This window comes from Podarcis melisellensis (genome assembly GCF_964234715.1).
Source record: "Podarcis melisellensis genome assembly, chromosome: 12".
Taxonomy (NCBI): domain Eukaryota; kingdom Metazoa; phylum Chordata; class Lepidosauria; order Squamata; family Lacertidae; genus Podarcis; species Podarcis melisellensis.
This window is the reverse complement of record NC_138544.1, coordinates 39,152,457-39,169,703: the sequence shown is the minus strand read 5'-3', so window position 1 is coordinate 39,169,703 and position 17,247 is coordinate 39,152,457. Positions and strand designations below refer to the sequence as shown.

General features: G+C 43.0%; 1 protein-coding gene and 1 long non-coding RNA gene across 21 annotated transcripts in view; one reads left to right on the top strand and one right to left on the bottom strand.

Annotated features, from left to right (window-relative positions):
* KIAA1217 overlaps positions 1-17,247 on the bottom strand; it is a 358,771-nt gene that overhangs the window by 81,200 nt on the left and 260,324 nt on the right. For all 20 annotated transcript variants that reach the window (XR_014173276.1, XR_014173277.1, XM_081931416.1 and 17 more), the window contains one exon: positions 8,308-8,500. Coding sequence is in view for 18 of the 20 variants with exons in the window: in XM_081931416.1 (XP_081787542.1) it covers positions 8,308-8,500 (193 nt within the window). In the remaining 2 variants the exon portion in view is untranslated. The remainder of the gene's footprint in view (positions 1-8,307; positions 8,501-17,247) is intronic.
* Positions 1,395-12,676, top strand: LOC309353487. Its single transcript, XR_014161901.1, has 3 exons — positions 1,395-1,490; positions 11,624-11,762; positions 12,619-12,676. It is a non-coding gene; the product is annotated as an uncharacterized lncRNA (long non-coding RNA).

The following is a 17,247-nucleotide window of genomic DNA, read 5'->3' as shown; positions in this document are numbered from 1 at the left end:
GTGTGTTTCAGCTTCCCCTGGGTACACATTCCAGAAAAAGACACAAGCACGATCAATGAAGCATAAACCTTAAAAAGAAAAAAAGGGAAAAAACCCAGCAGGCAGCAACATACTTGCTGATTAAGTTCGAAGAGGGAGTATTTTTGTCCTGCTAAATGTTTATGCAAAGATAAGGAATATTCCTTTTAAAATCCTATTCAGCAGTACAAGGAGGAAAACAAGGGAAATGTGGCCACCTTTGGGCTATTTAGTTTCCTGGGAGCCTTTTGTTTCAAATCTGGAACTGAAGTGAATTGTTTGGGGCTGGGTTGGTTTTTTTTTTTGTTTTCTTGAAGTCTTGCCAGTCAGGTTTTAATGTACAGTATTTAACCAGAACAGCAAATATTTGCACTCATTTTCTACATGCATCAAGAAATCAAGGGAAAGCACAAGGACAAAACAGAGGTATGGGCAAGGGAAGCTTCATGAAGACTTGTTCAATCTGCAGGAAATTACACCTGACAACAATTCAAGTGAATGAGAAGTGTGTAAGAGCATGGATGGTCTCAGGAGGATTGGTCAAAAGTGACACAGGCTGGGAAGTGATTGGGAAACCTAACATTGATTGGAGTCTACTACAGACCACCAAACCAACAAGAGGATGTACTAAAGTAACTTGCTGATGTACTCCAAGTCAGAACCTCTGTCTATCTTCTTTGAGGAATCCTGGCAAATGGGCAAAGTGCTGGAAAGAGCCATATTTAAAGAGTGTGCATCGACTGTTCCTCATCAAACCTGAATGAAGTTTCAAGTCATGTGCCACAGGGTCCTATCCTGGCCCTGGCACGCTAACATTTTTATCAATGACTTGGGTTATCAAGTTTGCGTATGATTTCTCGGAAGGCAGGAATAAAATGGAATGTAAAACTAGGCTGGGAATAATGATGTGAAGCCAGCAGAGACAAATGTTCTTCATTTGGGGAGCGGGATCCCCAACTAACCTGCTACTGCCAAAAAGGTTTTGGGTGGTATCCAACATGCTTCTTCTGTTAGTGTAAAGATTAATGCTTATGTGATGCAACACCCCCCCCAACTCCCTCCCCCCAAATCTGCTCTGGAGAATTGGAGGAATCCCTAGAACATATTTTTTCAGGGGGTGGGGATTGTAAATCCTTGTACTAACATAACAAGTTGCTTCGTACAGTCATACCTTGGAATGGAATCTGTTCCGGAAGTCCGTTCGACTTCCAAAACATTCGGAAACCCAAACACATCTTCTGATTGGCTGCCGGAAGCTCCTGCAGCCAACTGGAAGCCGTCGGACATTCGGGTTCCAAAGAACATTCGCAAACCAGAACACTCACTTCTGGGTTTGTGGCGTTTGGGAGCCAAAACGGTGTTTGGGATCCAAGGTACGACTGTACTACATTGGATGCAAGCCCTTATTACCATTCACCAGCCTCTGAAGAAGGAAGTACCTGGAGCAGGACATCCAATACAGATTCTATACAGTAAGTAGATTCATCCCTAAGCTGGTGAGCCTTTGGCTATCCAGGATTCCAAGCTATATAGAGTTTTACGGTCAAAAGCAAAGGCCTTAGCTGTATACAGAAAAACAACAACCAATGGGTGTTTTCCAGACAGGAAGTACCAATCAATCATTAATGGGGCTGCCATATTCTGAACTTTACAAATTATTTGTTCTAAAGTTGATTTTGACACACAGTATTGCAGCTCGATGAAAAGGTGGAAATGCCGCAGAAAAGCATCACTCAAGAAGCATTAATGTTTAACGAGGCAATTTAAGAGTATGATGGCATGTTGTTTGTGGCTGTGAAATGGTGTGAAACCTACAGTCTTTGAACCCGTATGCAGCTAATAAATCACTGTCTATTATTTAAACACCCCTTAATTACAACTTCTGACTCCGTATCACTTGGAAGAAGTGGGGCCACTGATCAAATGTATACACTGTGTAGCTACACTGGTGCTTTATCAAATGCTACATGGACATATTTAGGGAAGGAATTCTTTATCTCCAAATTATCAGCTGGTTGTTTATACAATATAGAAAATGTCATTCAGAGTGAGGAATCCCTCTCGACTAATCAAATATAGCTATCTCCCTAATCTCAGCGCAGATAATTTTCTTCTAATATGCAAAGAACTACAGAATAGAGGGATGAAATTTCAGACATCTTCTAACAGCAGGCATGTCTCACTTGTCGCTTTTGAGTGCAAACCTGTTCACATACAATCAGTGGGAGTTCATCCATACCCTCCCAAAGAGAAGGTGATTGCACACGAAAGCTTATACCCAAGAACAAACTTAGTTGGGCTCTAAGGTGCTACTGGAATTTTTTTAAAAAAAATAATATATTTCGACTGTCAGACCAACATGGCTACCTACCTGAATCCTCCCAAAGAGAATCTCCCTTTGACAGCTATTGTGAGACAGTTATTAGATTGGAACAAGTTGGGGGCCTATGAGGAATGGCAGAGAGAGAGAGGGAAACGCTAAGGCTAGATTAGTAGCTTCCTACTTACTTAACCCTGAACCTCAGTTGCCAAACAGTTTAGTGCAAATGTCCCATAAGCATTGACTTTTGAGGTTTGGTGAATGGGGCATTGGTCATATAAAGGGTTAGACATCACCTTGCCAACAAAGGTCCGTATAGTAAAAGCTATGGTTTTCCCAGTAGTGATGTATGGAAGTGAGAGCTGGACCATAAAGAAGGCTGATCGCCGAAGAATTTATGCTTTTGAATTATGGTGCTGGAGGAGACTCTTGAGAGTCCCATGGACTGCAAGAAGATCAAACCGCTCCATTCTTAAGGAAATCAGCTCTGAGTGCTCACTGGACAGATCCTGAAGCTGAGGCTGCAATACTTTGGCCACCTCATGAGAAGAGAAGACTCCCTGGAAAAGACCCTGATGTTGGGAAAGATGGAGGGCACAAGGAGAAGGGGACGACAGAGGACGAGATGATTGGACAGTGTTCTCAAAGCTACCAGCATGAGTTTGACCAAACTGCAGGATGCAGTGGAAGACAGAAGTGCCTGGCATGCTCTGGTCCATGGGGTCACGAAGAGTCGGACACGACAAAACGACTAAACAACAACAAACAACATAGATAAACTGCACATTTATATACTTGGATCTCACTCACTGGGAGATATCTGCTTCTCTTTCCTACAGTATATGGGCCCTCCTTCAGTTTGGGAAGGAAAATTGACTGATCCCAATGTGCATTGCATTATAATTATGATGGAATGAAGAAAAGAAACCGTAGGAAAGTAGGATCAGACCTATCTCAGGGATGGGGAACTTGTGGCCCTCGATGTGTTTCTGGGCTCCAGCTCCCAGCAGCCCAGCCATTATAGCTGATGTGAGTGCAGCACAGCAACACCTGGAGGATGGCAGACTCCCCATGGATTGCCTATCTAGTCCATTATCCTGTTTCTGTTAGCGGCCAATCAGATACAGTGGTACCTCGGGTTAAGTACTTAATTCGTTCCGGAGGTCCATACTTAACCTGAAACTGTTCTTAACCTGAAGCACCACTTTAGCTAATGGGGCCTCCTGCTGCTGCCGCGCCGCCGGAGCACGATTTCTGTTCTCAACCTGAAGCAAAGTTCTTAACCTGAAGCACTATTTCTGGGTTAGCGGAGTCTGTAACCTGAAGCGTATGTAACCTGACGTACCACTGTACCTATGAGAAGCCACAAGCAGGACATGAACACAATAGCTCTCTTCTGCTGTTCCCCAATGATTGATGGTAAGGGCATATTCATTCTGATCCTGGAGACAAGATACAGCCATCCTTAGCCATTGGCAATATTATCTTCCATGAATTTGTCTAATTCCTTTTTTTTAAAAAAAAAACCCTGCACTGGTAGTCACAATCACATTTTGTCTTAGCAAATAGCAGAGTTTAACTATGTGCAAGAAGAAGGTTCATGGGCCTGTCCTTCATCTTCTCCTACTCAGAATCATCACTGGATGATTCTAGAATTACGTAGAGAGACAGAGAAAAGCTTGTCTCTTTGCCTTTCATAAGCTGCTGCAAATGAATTGTGGGTTTCTACAACCTATGTACCAACAAACATTCCACAAAAGTGAGCACACGTGCATTTACTCCTTCAGAAAAGCACCTCTTCGATCCCCCAAGAAACCTAAAAACTCATGTATAAATGTTAAAACTTTTCCAACGAATGAAAAGAACTTTTGATTTTACTTGGTCACAAATAAGTGCGTTGGTAGAGCCTGAATAATATAGCATTGCCTGTCAGTTGTGCCCCACCAAAAAGGAAATGGGGTAGGAATAATGGGGTAGGAATGGGGTAGGAATGGGGTAGGAATAATGAGACAGGGAATAAACACAAAGTAAGTAGATGTTGAGACAACTTCCCTTGCCCCACATTGTCCAGGATGCTTCTCCAACCTTCTGGAGTAGCTTTTTTTGGGGGGGGGGGTGAGGGAGAACAAATGACGGCAGGCAATGCTGGGAGAAATAAATAATCAAGACAAGGAAGCTTCCTTCACATGAACTTAATCATAACTAACTTAACTTAGGGTCTAAGCCAAAGTAATCATAACTGCCCCCCAAGTACACACACCAGGCTTCCCATTCTTGCCTCTGTACAAGTTCTGCAAGGGCACTGAGCCATTTTCTTTGAGGTATGAGTCTCCTGCTGTTGTCTTCGGTGGGGGAGAGAGACATGCACATGGCCATTCTCTTCTCCACCAAGATTTATGAGTGAAGTCGATTAAAAACATGCAGAATGGAAAAGGGGGGAAGCAGATGTTGGTGGGATTTGTGAATTCCTTAGGGATCCCACATATCATATACGATATGACAAACAACAATAACCCCGACAGAATATCATAATGTAGGTCTTTGTTGTTGTTGTTTAGTCGTTTAGTCATGTCCAACTCTTTGTGACTCCATGGACCAGAGCACGCCAGGCACTCCTGTCTTCCACTGCCTCCCGCAGTTTGGTCAGACTCATGTTTGTAGCTTCGCGAACACTATCCAACCATCTCGTCCTCTGTCGTCCCCTTCTCCTTGTGCCCTCCATCTTTCCCAACATCAGGGTCTTTTCCAGGGAGTTTTCTCTTCTCATGAGGTGGCCAAAGTATTGGAGCCTCAGCTTCAGGATCTGTCCTTCCAATGAGCACTCAGGGCTGATTTCCTTAAGAATGGATACGTATGATCTTCTTGCAGTCCATGGGACTCTCAAGAGACTCCTCCAGCACCATAATTCAAAAGCATCATAATTCAAAAGCATGGTTTATTTATTCTGTTAAATAAATAAATAGGTCTTTACATCATAGCATTTGAGCTCACAGTGAGTGGCTTGTCTGGGGGTTTTTTTCGTGCTTAGGGAGGAAATGTATCCTAAATGAGGACTCAGAAGAGAAGGAATACTGGTATGGGCATCAGAATATAAACAGGAGGTGCCTCCTATAGCAACTTCCACCAATCTGGTACCCTATAGATGATTTGTACTACAATTCCCATCAGCCATAGTCATGGTCATAATGGCATGTTCTACATTTTTCATTACAAAAATAGCATAACGTTGGTTCTCTCGTTACAGATTTTTGGGGAACCCTTCTATGTGGAGAATTTCCAAAAAGTACCTGCTGCTTTAACTAAGGCAGGCTACAGTTCCTGCAGATTAACACAATCAGCTCCCACATCCCATAATATATATATATATATGGCAAGACCACCTTTTAATCATTCTGAGTCTCTGTTGGTATAGAGAAACCAGCTAAAACCGCCTTTCGTTTATACTTCTTTGTACTTTTTTTTTTAGCTGATTATGTATCAGATATCAAAGCACTCTTGATAAAAATGGCCTGGGATTGTTAACAGAATAAATAAACCACTACGTTCAGTTTATGAACAGCCCTCATGATTTATGACCCCGCTGCCGTTCTGCTTTATGCTGCTCTGCAGTCTGGGAGATGGGATCCTGCAGAAAAGAAGCTTCTTTATGGCAATAACCCTTTGCCTTCCTCAACCATCTGCATTCATTGCCTTATATAGCAACAGCTTGCCTGTCATATGGCAGTATTTCCTGAGAAAGATCGCCTTCCACTTGTGCAGCTAGGGGTGGAGGAGAAATGTTGGTTTGGTTCACATTTAAAGGCAAATCCATCTAATCAACACTTTCGGGGGTGGGGGGAGGATACACCAATTGAAACACAGTCATCCTTCCTCACTGAATTTTGCGATGCAACTTTCCAGCTAAGTAATGCATGCAAAAATGCATATACTAGGGCAAAGCGTGCCTAAAAGTGTGTGTGTTAGTAAAAAATAATATACAATCCGGCATTGGAAAATTACTTTGCAGAAATGCGCATATTAGGCAAAATTGCACACAAAAGTGTGTCAGGATAAATTTGCACTAAAATGCTGATATATATATAATGGCAAGCTGATGTGGAAATGTGGAGATCTGGACTTAAGTTCAGCAAAATGAGAAACCAAAACTGAAAGATCTACCTATTCCTATGTGCAACTAACCGGTAACAGAAATTCACTAATCTGCTCCAAGCCCATTCAATGTGTGGCAAGAACGGCTACTGTGAAAAGCAGTGTGTATGGAAATATTAGTGGGTAGCAGGCAAGTATCCCTCCAAGTGAGTTCTGGTCCCCACTGAGGAACTGGGACTAGGAAGAACTCTACATTCACACAGACCTGAACAGCTAAGGTAAATGTAAAGGGACCCCTGACCATTAGGTCCAGTTGTGACCGACTCTGGGGTTGCGGCGCTCATGTTGCTTTATTGGCCGAGGGAGCTGGCGTACAGCTTCTGGGTCATGTGGCCAGCATGACTAAGCCGCTTCTGGCGAACCAGAGGCAGCACACAGAAATGCCGTTTACCTTCCCGCCGGAGTGGTACCTATTTATCTACTTGCACTTTTACGTGCTTTTGAACTGCTAGGTTGACAGAAGCAACGGGAGCTCACCCTGTCGTGGGGATTCGAACCACTGATCGGCAAGTCCTAGGCTCTGTGGTTTAACACACAGCACCACCGCAAACAGGTAGAATTATACAAATATACTTTTGGTCTATAAGCCAATGGTGGGGATATGCTTTGTATGCAGATGAGCCCCAGTTTAATTCCTCAGATCTCAAGTTGAATAGCTGGGTAAGGTTGAGTGAGTTGCCTCAGAACCTGACCAGTCAAAGCAGACAATACTGGGGTAGATGGACCAGTTATGGATTGACTCCAATAAAAAGCAGTGTTGTATCTCAGTATGAAGGAATGCAAGGCATAGACAACAGAGGACTGGTAACAAAGCCCAAAGAGGACACCTGGCATTTTGCCCCCACCTGCGCAGCTCCACACTGCCACCATGTGGCGACTCATCCGCATGTCAGTTCCAGGAGAAAAAAGATAGAGTAGCCTTTCTAGGGGAGAAACCTTGATAACAGAATTGTAAGTTGGAAGGGACCCAAAGGATCGCCTGGTCCAACCCCCTGGAATGCAGGAATCTTGCCCACAGCTCTACCCTGGGTGGACTCGAACCACTAACCTTCTGGTTAACAGCCACACACTGACCCATTGTGCCACCTGGGCTGGATACAGCCTGGGGGAGTTATTTGTGACCCACAATGGCTTTGCAACCTTTACTCATTCATCTATGAGGCTGACCATAATAATTCCCATCCGAGGCTGAGAGACAAACACTGGATCAAGATCACTCAGTAAAACCAAATCCAGCCAATTATCTAAACGAGGAGTAGTAGAGGTTATATCATCCAGATGACAAGTTTCATCATTCCTGACCATTGACGAAGCTGACGGCAGCTGATATGAAGTGGAGCCCAACAACATCTGGAGTGTACTAGATTAAGAAGGCTGTCTTAGATTATTTTACGGGAGCCTGTACAAATCTTGAGATTGCATACTCTCCCTTTCCTTCATTTGTTCATGAGAAGAAGCTTCCCTTTCCGCTTTACAACACAGCCCGGTTCCCAATCATTTACAAACTCAAGGAACTGTAGCTTATTCAAATCAGAGTTAGATAACAAATATATCAAAGTGCAGTTTGATCCAGGTTTGCTGTGACTACTTGGAGGTAGAACAAGCCACAGTTCTCTGAGTTCATACACAATGGGGGACCATGGTCTCAGCCCGCTAAGTAAAAGTCAAGTGCTTCCTTTCCTCTCATTTGTGTTTTTCACCATGTTTTTTTTCACTCTGAAAGACATTTGTGGAGTAAAATAAACAGGGAGAACATACAGTATTAGATGCATAACAAAACCTGGCATTAGTTCGGCAGTAGAATGTGGGCAACGCCTTACCAAGTGATCTTTCCTTTGTCTGGTTTGTTGACCTCACCACTGGAAGACTTGCTCGTGTACGGCTTCCTCTTGAGAAAGGAGAAGGAGATTCTCCTTCAGACATGATTTCCAGGGAGTCAGCAGATGCCTCTGATAATTCGGCCTGATCTCCCAAATTGGGCTGTGGGCTTTGAGATAGCTTTGGGCTCCTTGTCTGTGAAATTAAATAAATAAATAAATCATTAAAAGAAAGCAAACACTTTTGTTGGTAACTTCGAGATCCCTGCCTAAAGGACAGCAGGGATTTCTCCCCCTCCCTCTCATACAAGAAGATAAAATATCACTTGAGCTGCTGAATGCAGAATGATACAAGGCCTTGTTTGCTCAAGGTGACTTCCATGTATGTTATTTACAAGAGATTGTCCCAGGGTATTCCATTAAGATTTTTATTGCGGTACGTCCAACTGCACAAAATTCATATCTAACAAGTACCTGAGGCTAAGACAGTATGGGTTAGATAGATGGCAATTTCATTCCCTGCTGTTCTGACAATTGCTAGCATTGTCTGTAACAGTAACAGCATGTAAGCATGCAGATATGTACACAACATAATGCACAGGCAATGAATGAAAGGCTTTGTGCCACCAAGCGTCCTTAAGTCTCTTTCAGTATCGCTGTGCTAGTTGTGTGAAGAGGCATTACTCAGCTAAGAGGACAGGGGACAAATTTATACTCTCTCTACTTTGACCTTCCACTCTTAAGTCTTCTGTATTACTACGTTTTTTAAAACCCTGCCCTTCACTCAAAGTGTTCATGCCAATGACAGAAGTCATATTTCTTTCAAGCAACAGTGTGCCATTTGGGCTCTGCCAAGGATAGAAAGTAGATTGGCTGTTCACTACATCTCCAATTTTTCTTCTTCTTCCTCTGCTTCCTCCTTTCTTCTTTTTCTTTTTTGATGTGTTAAGCGAAAGAAACACCCCTTGCAAAAATATTTGGTCACTTGATATGATAATGTTTTGCTTCCAACCCACCTACAATCTCCCATGTGAAAATACACAAAGGTTCCACCACTTCAAACCTCGAATACACATACAGAAAGGCTGGCACAGAGAAACTTTGGTCCAGCACTGATTTATTCCCTCAAAATAAAAAATATTCAGATTAAAATCTGATCCGGAAAAGAATTCCCAGGTTCTCTACTCACCATCCAACCACTCTCTAAAACCCCCACATTCTCTTCCTCTCAATCTTAGCAGTCATAAGAGAAAGACATAGTTCTGTCTTTCCCCCCCATTTACCCAGCATGCTGTATTATAATCACATCAGGTTGAGGGGAATCAGTGCATGTTGCTGCTACCACCCTTCCACTTGCTTTAAGGCAGGTGTAGGAAACCTGTGGCTCTCCAGATGTTGTTGGACTCTGACTCCAATCATCCCCAACCATTGGCCATGTGGCTGGAGATGATGGATCAACATCTGGATGGCCACAGGTTAGCCATTCCTGTTTAGGTGTTATAGTCAAACCAGCCCAGAGAGCAGAGGTTGGGAACCAGTGACTACAATGCCCATCATCCCTCACCACTGTCTATTCTGGCTGAGACTGATGGGAGTTGGAGTTAATGTTCCACAGGTTCCACCTGGAGAAGACACTTTAGGAATCAGAGAAGACCAGTCAGGAGGAGGAGTCTGTTTTCCTAGTTCAGATTAGCTGGGCAGATGATGATAATGATGATGATTTCCATGCATTACTAAATTAACCCAAGGTTGATTGGGGCAAGTTTACCCATCTCTACTCTCCTATCAGTCTTTAGAAGAATTTTCTTTGTAGACCTGGGGAAAGCGTATTGTGTGCTGGGCCCGGGCATGTTGAGAGCTGGCAGAAGGGGCTTTGGCAATGTGCAGAGCTGTCAGGAACTCCGCAGCCGTGCAAGAATTTTAGGGCTGGGCAAAAGGCTTCAGTGGAGTTTCACAGCAAGATTCAAAGGCCTGTTCTTGGCTATAGTCATAGCTAAATTCCAACCATGCAGCGTTTAAGAGGATTTGTTGCCCTTAACTTTTTCATACCCCAGAATAACTACAGATCTGGAAGTTCCTGAGAGATAACTGCTCGCAAGTTGAAATATAAAAGGGAGTGGGCTTCCCTATGTGGCACTCTTAGAAATCTGTTATGAAAGGAGGAGCTGTGGCATAAGAGCTTTCAGAGCTGCAAACAACTGCAGAATTATGGGCTGAAAGCCTGAACAATATGCTCAAAGCTGCGTCTGCATTGGCTATTTGTACTGAGCCCATCCAGGCTACCCTAAATCACTTCTGAGCCTGTGCCGTTCCCCCAACCATTTATCTTGCAGATGGGCTGGAAACCCCCATGTTTTAGCGGAACTCTAAGGAACTGTTGTGGGCACCGCCCAACTCACAGAAGAAGCACTGGTGATTCTGAGACATCACCAGCACCACCAAACAAGCAAAACATCTACATCTTCCTCCCAAAACAAATACAGACCAAAAAAAAAAAAGGCTGGAGAGACCCCCAAACCAGGCAACCCTTTCCCAACCAACTCCCCCCAAAACACCTTGCTCAATTTGAAATAAAACCTAGAGATGCAGAGTCTTAAGTCACTATGGTGCCGACAGCTGTCACATTAGCAACTCAAGCACTGAGAAAACATAAGCAGCCCAGTCCAAGCCACTTCAGACACCTAGAACCTTGTGTCCCGTGGTTCTTACTTTTTCTTGGGGGCTTAGCCCCATTTCTGGTTTAATACTGAGCTGCCCATTGACGGTTCTTATACTGACATGCCCTTGTCCTCGATTCCTGATTCCCATATTCTCGTGCGCACTGCCCAAAACACTGGATTCAATCCCAGTTCTTATTTTAATTTAAAACCCTGACAACGGCAATGTTCTATATTTAGAAGGTTGGAAAATGCTGTTCAGATCAAAGCTGGATTCAAAAACAAAGAGCCATATTGCTGACATCTGGCCTTTTCTTTTTGGTGGATATTTATTTTTTGAGTAGGGAGAGGTGATCTTGCTGCAGAAATGACACAGATCATGGCATACTCCCTTGATGACCTTGGCTGAAGGAGCAACTGTAGCTTTTTTATTAGGTTTTCATTAGGTTGCTGCGGAACTTCAACCTCTCTCCACTCCCTCTGTTTCCAACTTGTCCAGTCACACACAAAATATAATAACTCTGAAATACCTAACGAGAAATCCAAAGCCTCAGGAGCTTTGTGCTTACAAAAGGTTTGCATTAATATATTAGGTATTACCCAGCGTCCTGTAGTGACATGATTATGAATCAGTATTCCCCCCCCCCCTTCTCTCTCTCCAGGAATTACAGCTAACATTTTTCATCTTAAGAGAATGGAGGCATGCTTTGAAGTGCCTCCGTGACGTCGTTTGCGTCTAAGCTACAAGGTTGTAAACACCCCCATGTGGGCACATGGACGTTAATACCCAAGAACTGACAAGTGAGTGACCTAAAAAAACAAAGATGGATTTAAGAAGGCAATAATTCTTTCCTTCAGTCACCTGAAATGTGGCTGGTGGTTGTAGGCCATGACTGCAACAGCAGGTTAAAAAAAAAAGGTAAAGGACCCCTGGACAGTTAAGTCCAGTCAAAGGCAACTATGGGGTGCGGCATTCATCTTGCTTCAGGCCAAGGGAGCCGGCGTTTGTCAACAGACAGTTTTCTGGGTCATGTGGCCAGCAGGACTAAACTGCTACTGGTGCAACGGAACACCGTGACAGGTGTCAGAGTGCATAAAAACGCTGCTTTATCTTCCTACCACAATGATACCTATTTATCTACTTGCACTGGCATGCTTTTGAACTGGATACAGGTGGTGCTGTGGCCTCTTGAGCTTGCCGAACAGAAGGTCGGCGGTTCAAAGCCGTGCGACGGTGGTGAGCTCCCACTGCTCGGTCCCAGCTTCTGTTGACTGCAACAGCACCCAGGACTGGTGTATCATATTATTTCCAAAGTCAGTCATCAGATATGGGAGACCTCTGATCTGATCTCCAGCTTCCCTCCATTCCCCACTTTTGAAGCAGTTCTGGTGTTGAATGAATAATGCTGTGATCAGGGAACAAGATAAGGGCTAACCCCGCCCCCTGCATCGTTTTCCCAATCTAAGTCTCTCCTTAACTTTCAGTGAGCTCATTAGTGAAGCTATGATTAGCCCTGGGTTGGGAAATATATCTTTGGATGCAATGCCAGTCCACTTACCCATGGAATTCAGTAGTAGTATTCTGCGTAGACATAGAACAGCCCAGTAAAATCTATCTATAAGCATGATATGGATACCTGTTTTTTTTCTGCTGCAGGGCTGAATGAATACCAGCATGGGAGCAAGCAATTTAGATAAGGAAGATAGCTCTAGGGGGGAAGGCATAAAATAAAAATCATATTCCTTAGTGCATCTACTCCTGTCTGAATTTTATTCCTCACATGGTTGCTTTTAAAACTAAAACTAAAAATAAGAGACTAGATCATGGATCCCCTGGAACGTTAGACACTTGGAAATGCCTAAGAACAAAACTAATGTGAGGATCTCTATAGTCAGTTTTCTGCCAAATTTCCTAATTGTCTCTCAGTTGAAATTCATGAGGTGAAACAGAATTCCTCCAGAATTTTCAGGCAAACACATCTATAAGTATTTGATGTTTTAGAATTAATTATTTGGCAATGTCTCCCCCCCCCTTCACGGTTTAGCTGTTCTTACAACAAGCTGGATGTTAGGTAGTATCTGGCCATTTTGCTAGCATCCACTGGGTACAATTAGGTTCTACCTTTTGAGTAAAATTGTATCAGATTCCCTTCTGGATTCCTGTCAGCTTCATAACGGCTAGCAAACCACACTGGGCAGCATTGTTCATTCAACTGCTAAGCAGCTTACCATGCATTAATTGAGAAAGACGCCACTCATGAATTTATATCTGCTTTGCAGACATGGAACCTTAGGCCAAATTACATGTTTCATTCTGGCTTAGAACTGGCTGTATGTTCTTCCTGTGTGCCTTCTCCAGAGTGACCCTAGGAGCCAATCCTCAGTGGCCGGCTCTCCTCCTTTCACTCTGATTGGCTCCAAGAAGCACAAACGATGGGAAGGCTTATCAGTGACTAAAAAGCTCCTCTTTCATACTGACTAGGCAGCTCTAGGACACTAGAGACAGGGACTCTGAATTTTTGACTTGATGCCCCCCCCCCACAACCCTAGACCATTATACCTCTGCTCCTGGGACCTTCTCCTTGGCAGGAAGAACATGTGCACCATACTTTTCCCATTAAGGATGCTGGTCTGCAGTGGTAAAAAACACTTTCCTAGGAGCTGTAAGCACCCACAGCCACCCCTCTTGTGTTATCATGTCCTCCCCAAAGGTAAGTTTCTACACCTTATGGCAAGGATGAGGTGGAGAGGCAGAGAAGGCCGCCATGAAGTGATGCTTCTTAAGTGCCATCACTTTGAAAGGCTTTCCCAAACTTGGGTCTCCAGCAGTTGTTGGACTACAACTCCCATCATCCATAACTAGGAGGACCAGTGGTCAGGAGAGCACTGACTTAGAATGTGTCTTTACACAAGCAAAATCTCAGTTCTGTAAGGGTGAGCATGAGGGCATTCATGCCTCCTTAATACAAGTGTTGTATAAAATACTATATCAATCCATACAGACACACCCATGGGGGAGGGGACTTGTTTCCTGATACTGAGTAATACATCAATTTCTTTTGAAAATTTTGCAAAAGGGGGTTGGAAAGAGAGGATAAGCAACTCAAGGGTTACTTATAATATACACTATAATGAGATATTTAAGACGAAGTCTCTAGGACGTTGACTGAATTATGGTATGATTTTTAATAATGTTGGCCATTCATCTTCTTTCATTCCCTTCCTTCTATTTTGTCACTCTCATAACTTCTTGTCTGATGTATTGCTCATTTATATTATATTATATATTACGCCATTCCTGGTGGCACAGACTGCATTTTGGAATGTGTATATACAATTTTATGCCAGTGGAAATATACTTTTTTATTGCTAATATGTATATCATCCAGATCACAAGAAGTAATGGAATTGCTCTATTCTACTTCGGCCAGATCTCACTGAGAGCACGAAGTCTGCTTTGGGCACCATAATTTCAGAAGGACAGGCAAACTGGGAAGATTTGTTGTTGTTCTTCATTGTTGTTAGTGTTAGTTGCTTTGGGTCACTATGTGAGAAAAGTGACTAACAAATATGATGATAATAATAATAATAATAATAATAATAATAATAATAATAATAATGATAATGATAATATACATGCACAGAGGGACACAGTGAAACCCACAGGGGTCTTTGCAATGTAGAAGTCCTTCTTCCACATACAGCATCTATTATAGTTAAAATGTTTTCCTTAGTTCTGCTTTCAGAAAGAAAGTCAATACCACATGCATAGGAGACTAACTTCTTTCTATGAAGAAAAAAAATTCTCTCTCTGTACATACACACACTCTCACTACCCTCACAACAATCTTGAGCATTTTCACCTGTGAAAACAGAAATGGATTCAAGGCTGCAGAAAGAAAATCCAAACACTCAGCAGCTGGGTGTATTATAACTCATTTTTTCTTGTGTATTATGATTTCATTATTGAGAGATGGAGGTGGGGGGTGGGGGAAGAGAAGCCAATATTGTGAAGTATTCAATGGACATCGGTTTTAGAGGGGGGTGGGGTGAGGAGATACCATTCCACAGAAAATACTCAGTCGACTGTGCTAATGAAGGCTGAAGAAAGGCAGAGAGGGGATTGTGCAATGGAATGCGAAACACAGAAGGAATCATTCTGCTGTTACATTGCAAGCTGCTGAGTTAGGCCACTGGCATATCTAGCTCAGTATCATCCACACTAGACAGGCAGTGGCTCTCCAGAGTTTCAGCGAGGACTTGCTCCCAGTCCTACCTGAAGATGCCAGAGACTGAGCCTGCTGATCTCTGCCAACAATTCTCAGACCACCTATGTATCCCAACATGGAAACCAGAGACAGAGGTTATACGCTTCTTATTACACGGGAGAGACCAGGAGCTCACCAAGACAGTACCCAATTTCCTCTATTTTATTTTGTGCCGCCGAAGTACGCTACAGGACCCTGCCCTTGCGGGAGTCCCACAGAGGTGAAATAGATTGCTCACCTCTTCTTCCCTTTGACAAATGACTGTACTGTTGAAATGGCGACGAGGTCGCATTGGCCTATTTATTCTGAATGTTTGTAAGTGATGCCAATAAAGGTTTGATGACGATGATGATGGCTGAGCCTGAGACCTTTTTTTGTGTATGCAAAATAATAATAATAATAATAATAATAATAATAATAATAATAATAATAATAAATGCAGCAGCCCTTTCCATAGATCAGTAAGGTTTGCTACCTCCAGTTTGCTCATTTGGCTGATGTAGAAGCAATCCCCATCATAGTGATTTAAATGTACGGTGTGAAAGTAGCCAGAAAGAGAGAGGGAGAAATCTGCTACTTGTAGAAACAGGACCAAGACTGCAATCCTTACTCCAAGACAGCCCCACTGTATGCAACAGGATTTTGCTTGCTTCTGAGTGTTCCAAGGCGTTCAGATAACTCTTACAGAATGGTTAATAAGTACTGGTTTGCTTTCATATTGTTTAAACTTTATTGTATTGATAAAGGGCATGCCTGCATTTTTGTGTTCCTCTCCCATTCACCACTACCTTCTTTGCCTGAAATCAAATATTTGCTTTTTCAGGAATTTGAAGGTCTGTGGACTATTAATAAACTTGAACTGAACTGTGTCTCTCCAAGGTTTCCGGAAGGGTTCTGTCCCAGTGATTGAACTTGGAACCTTCTGCATGCAGATCACATTCTCTGCCTGCCATCGAGCTATGGCCTTTCAGAGTGAAAATAAATTCAAATTAATTTGGTTTTTTTATGTTAAGTTGATTTCGTTATGTGCTCCACTTTGACATTTGTTGTTTTTTAAATGCAGCAGTATGGAAATTTATATGTAAAGCAAAGATAAAACTACATGGATTCTGTTTTTGCAGTTAACATAGTGTTGAGAGTTGAGACTGTCTGTTAGTTCGGAAGACAAAAGGGAGAGTTGAGAGATATGAGTTAGAATCTGGGTGCAACAGTGGCAGGATGGAAAGGCAGAGAGAGTGCCAGGCCTGATTTCTGCTAGAATCCAAGGCTGTGGCTATGGGAGAAGCAAGACCCTCTTTTGGTGTTGATGCTGTGAGCCCCTCCATCGAAGGCTCAGGTTGTAGATGTGTGTAAATAAACCTTATATCATAAAGACACCACAGTCTCTGCTGTGCCTCGTTTCCAAAGGGAAATGTGAGCCCTAGATAAGCACCTGGAACCCCCGGAATCTTGCACTGCTCAAAGATAGGAGTAGTGTGCAACAATATGCTTATTAATCTGCTCTTCATGCAAAAATCTAATTAGGCTGCAAACAGTTTCCACAATTCTTCTATTGTATTTTTTATTATGGACATAGAAGCAATCAGCTACAGCATGGGAGCTTTGAGGTTACAGTGGAGGAGTCTCCATCTTTTTGGATTGTCAAGAGTTGGCAAGTTTCTCTAACTCTGATATTCCAACAGAATTTCCCCCTAAATAATCAGCTTGCGTAGAATTGCAGCTAAAATCCCATTAAAAGCCATGGGGCTTAAATTAGTCTTAAATTAGTATAGTGGTACCTCAGGTGAAGGACTTAATTCGTTCTGGAGGTCCGTTCTTAACCTGAAACTGTTCTTAACCTGAGGTACCACTTTAGCTAATGGGGTCTCCCGCTGCCGCCGCATCGCCAGAACACGATTTTATTCTCATCCTGAAGCAAAGTTCTTAACCCAAGGTACTATTTCTGGGTTACCGGAGTCTGTAACCTGAAGCGTCTATAACCTGAGGTACCACTGTAATAGCATAACTTGCCCTGCTGG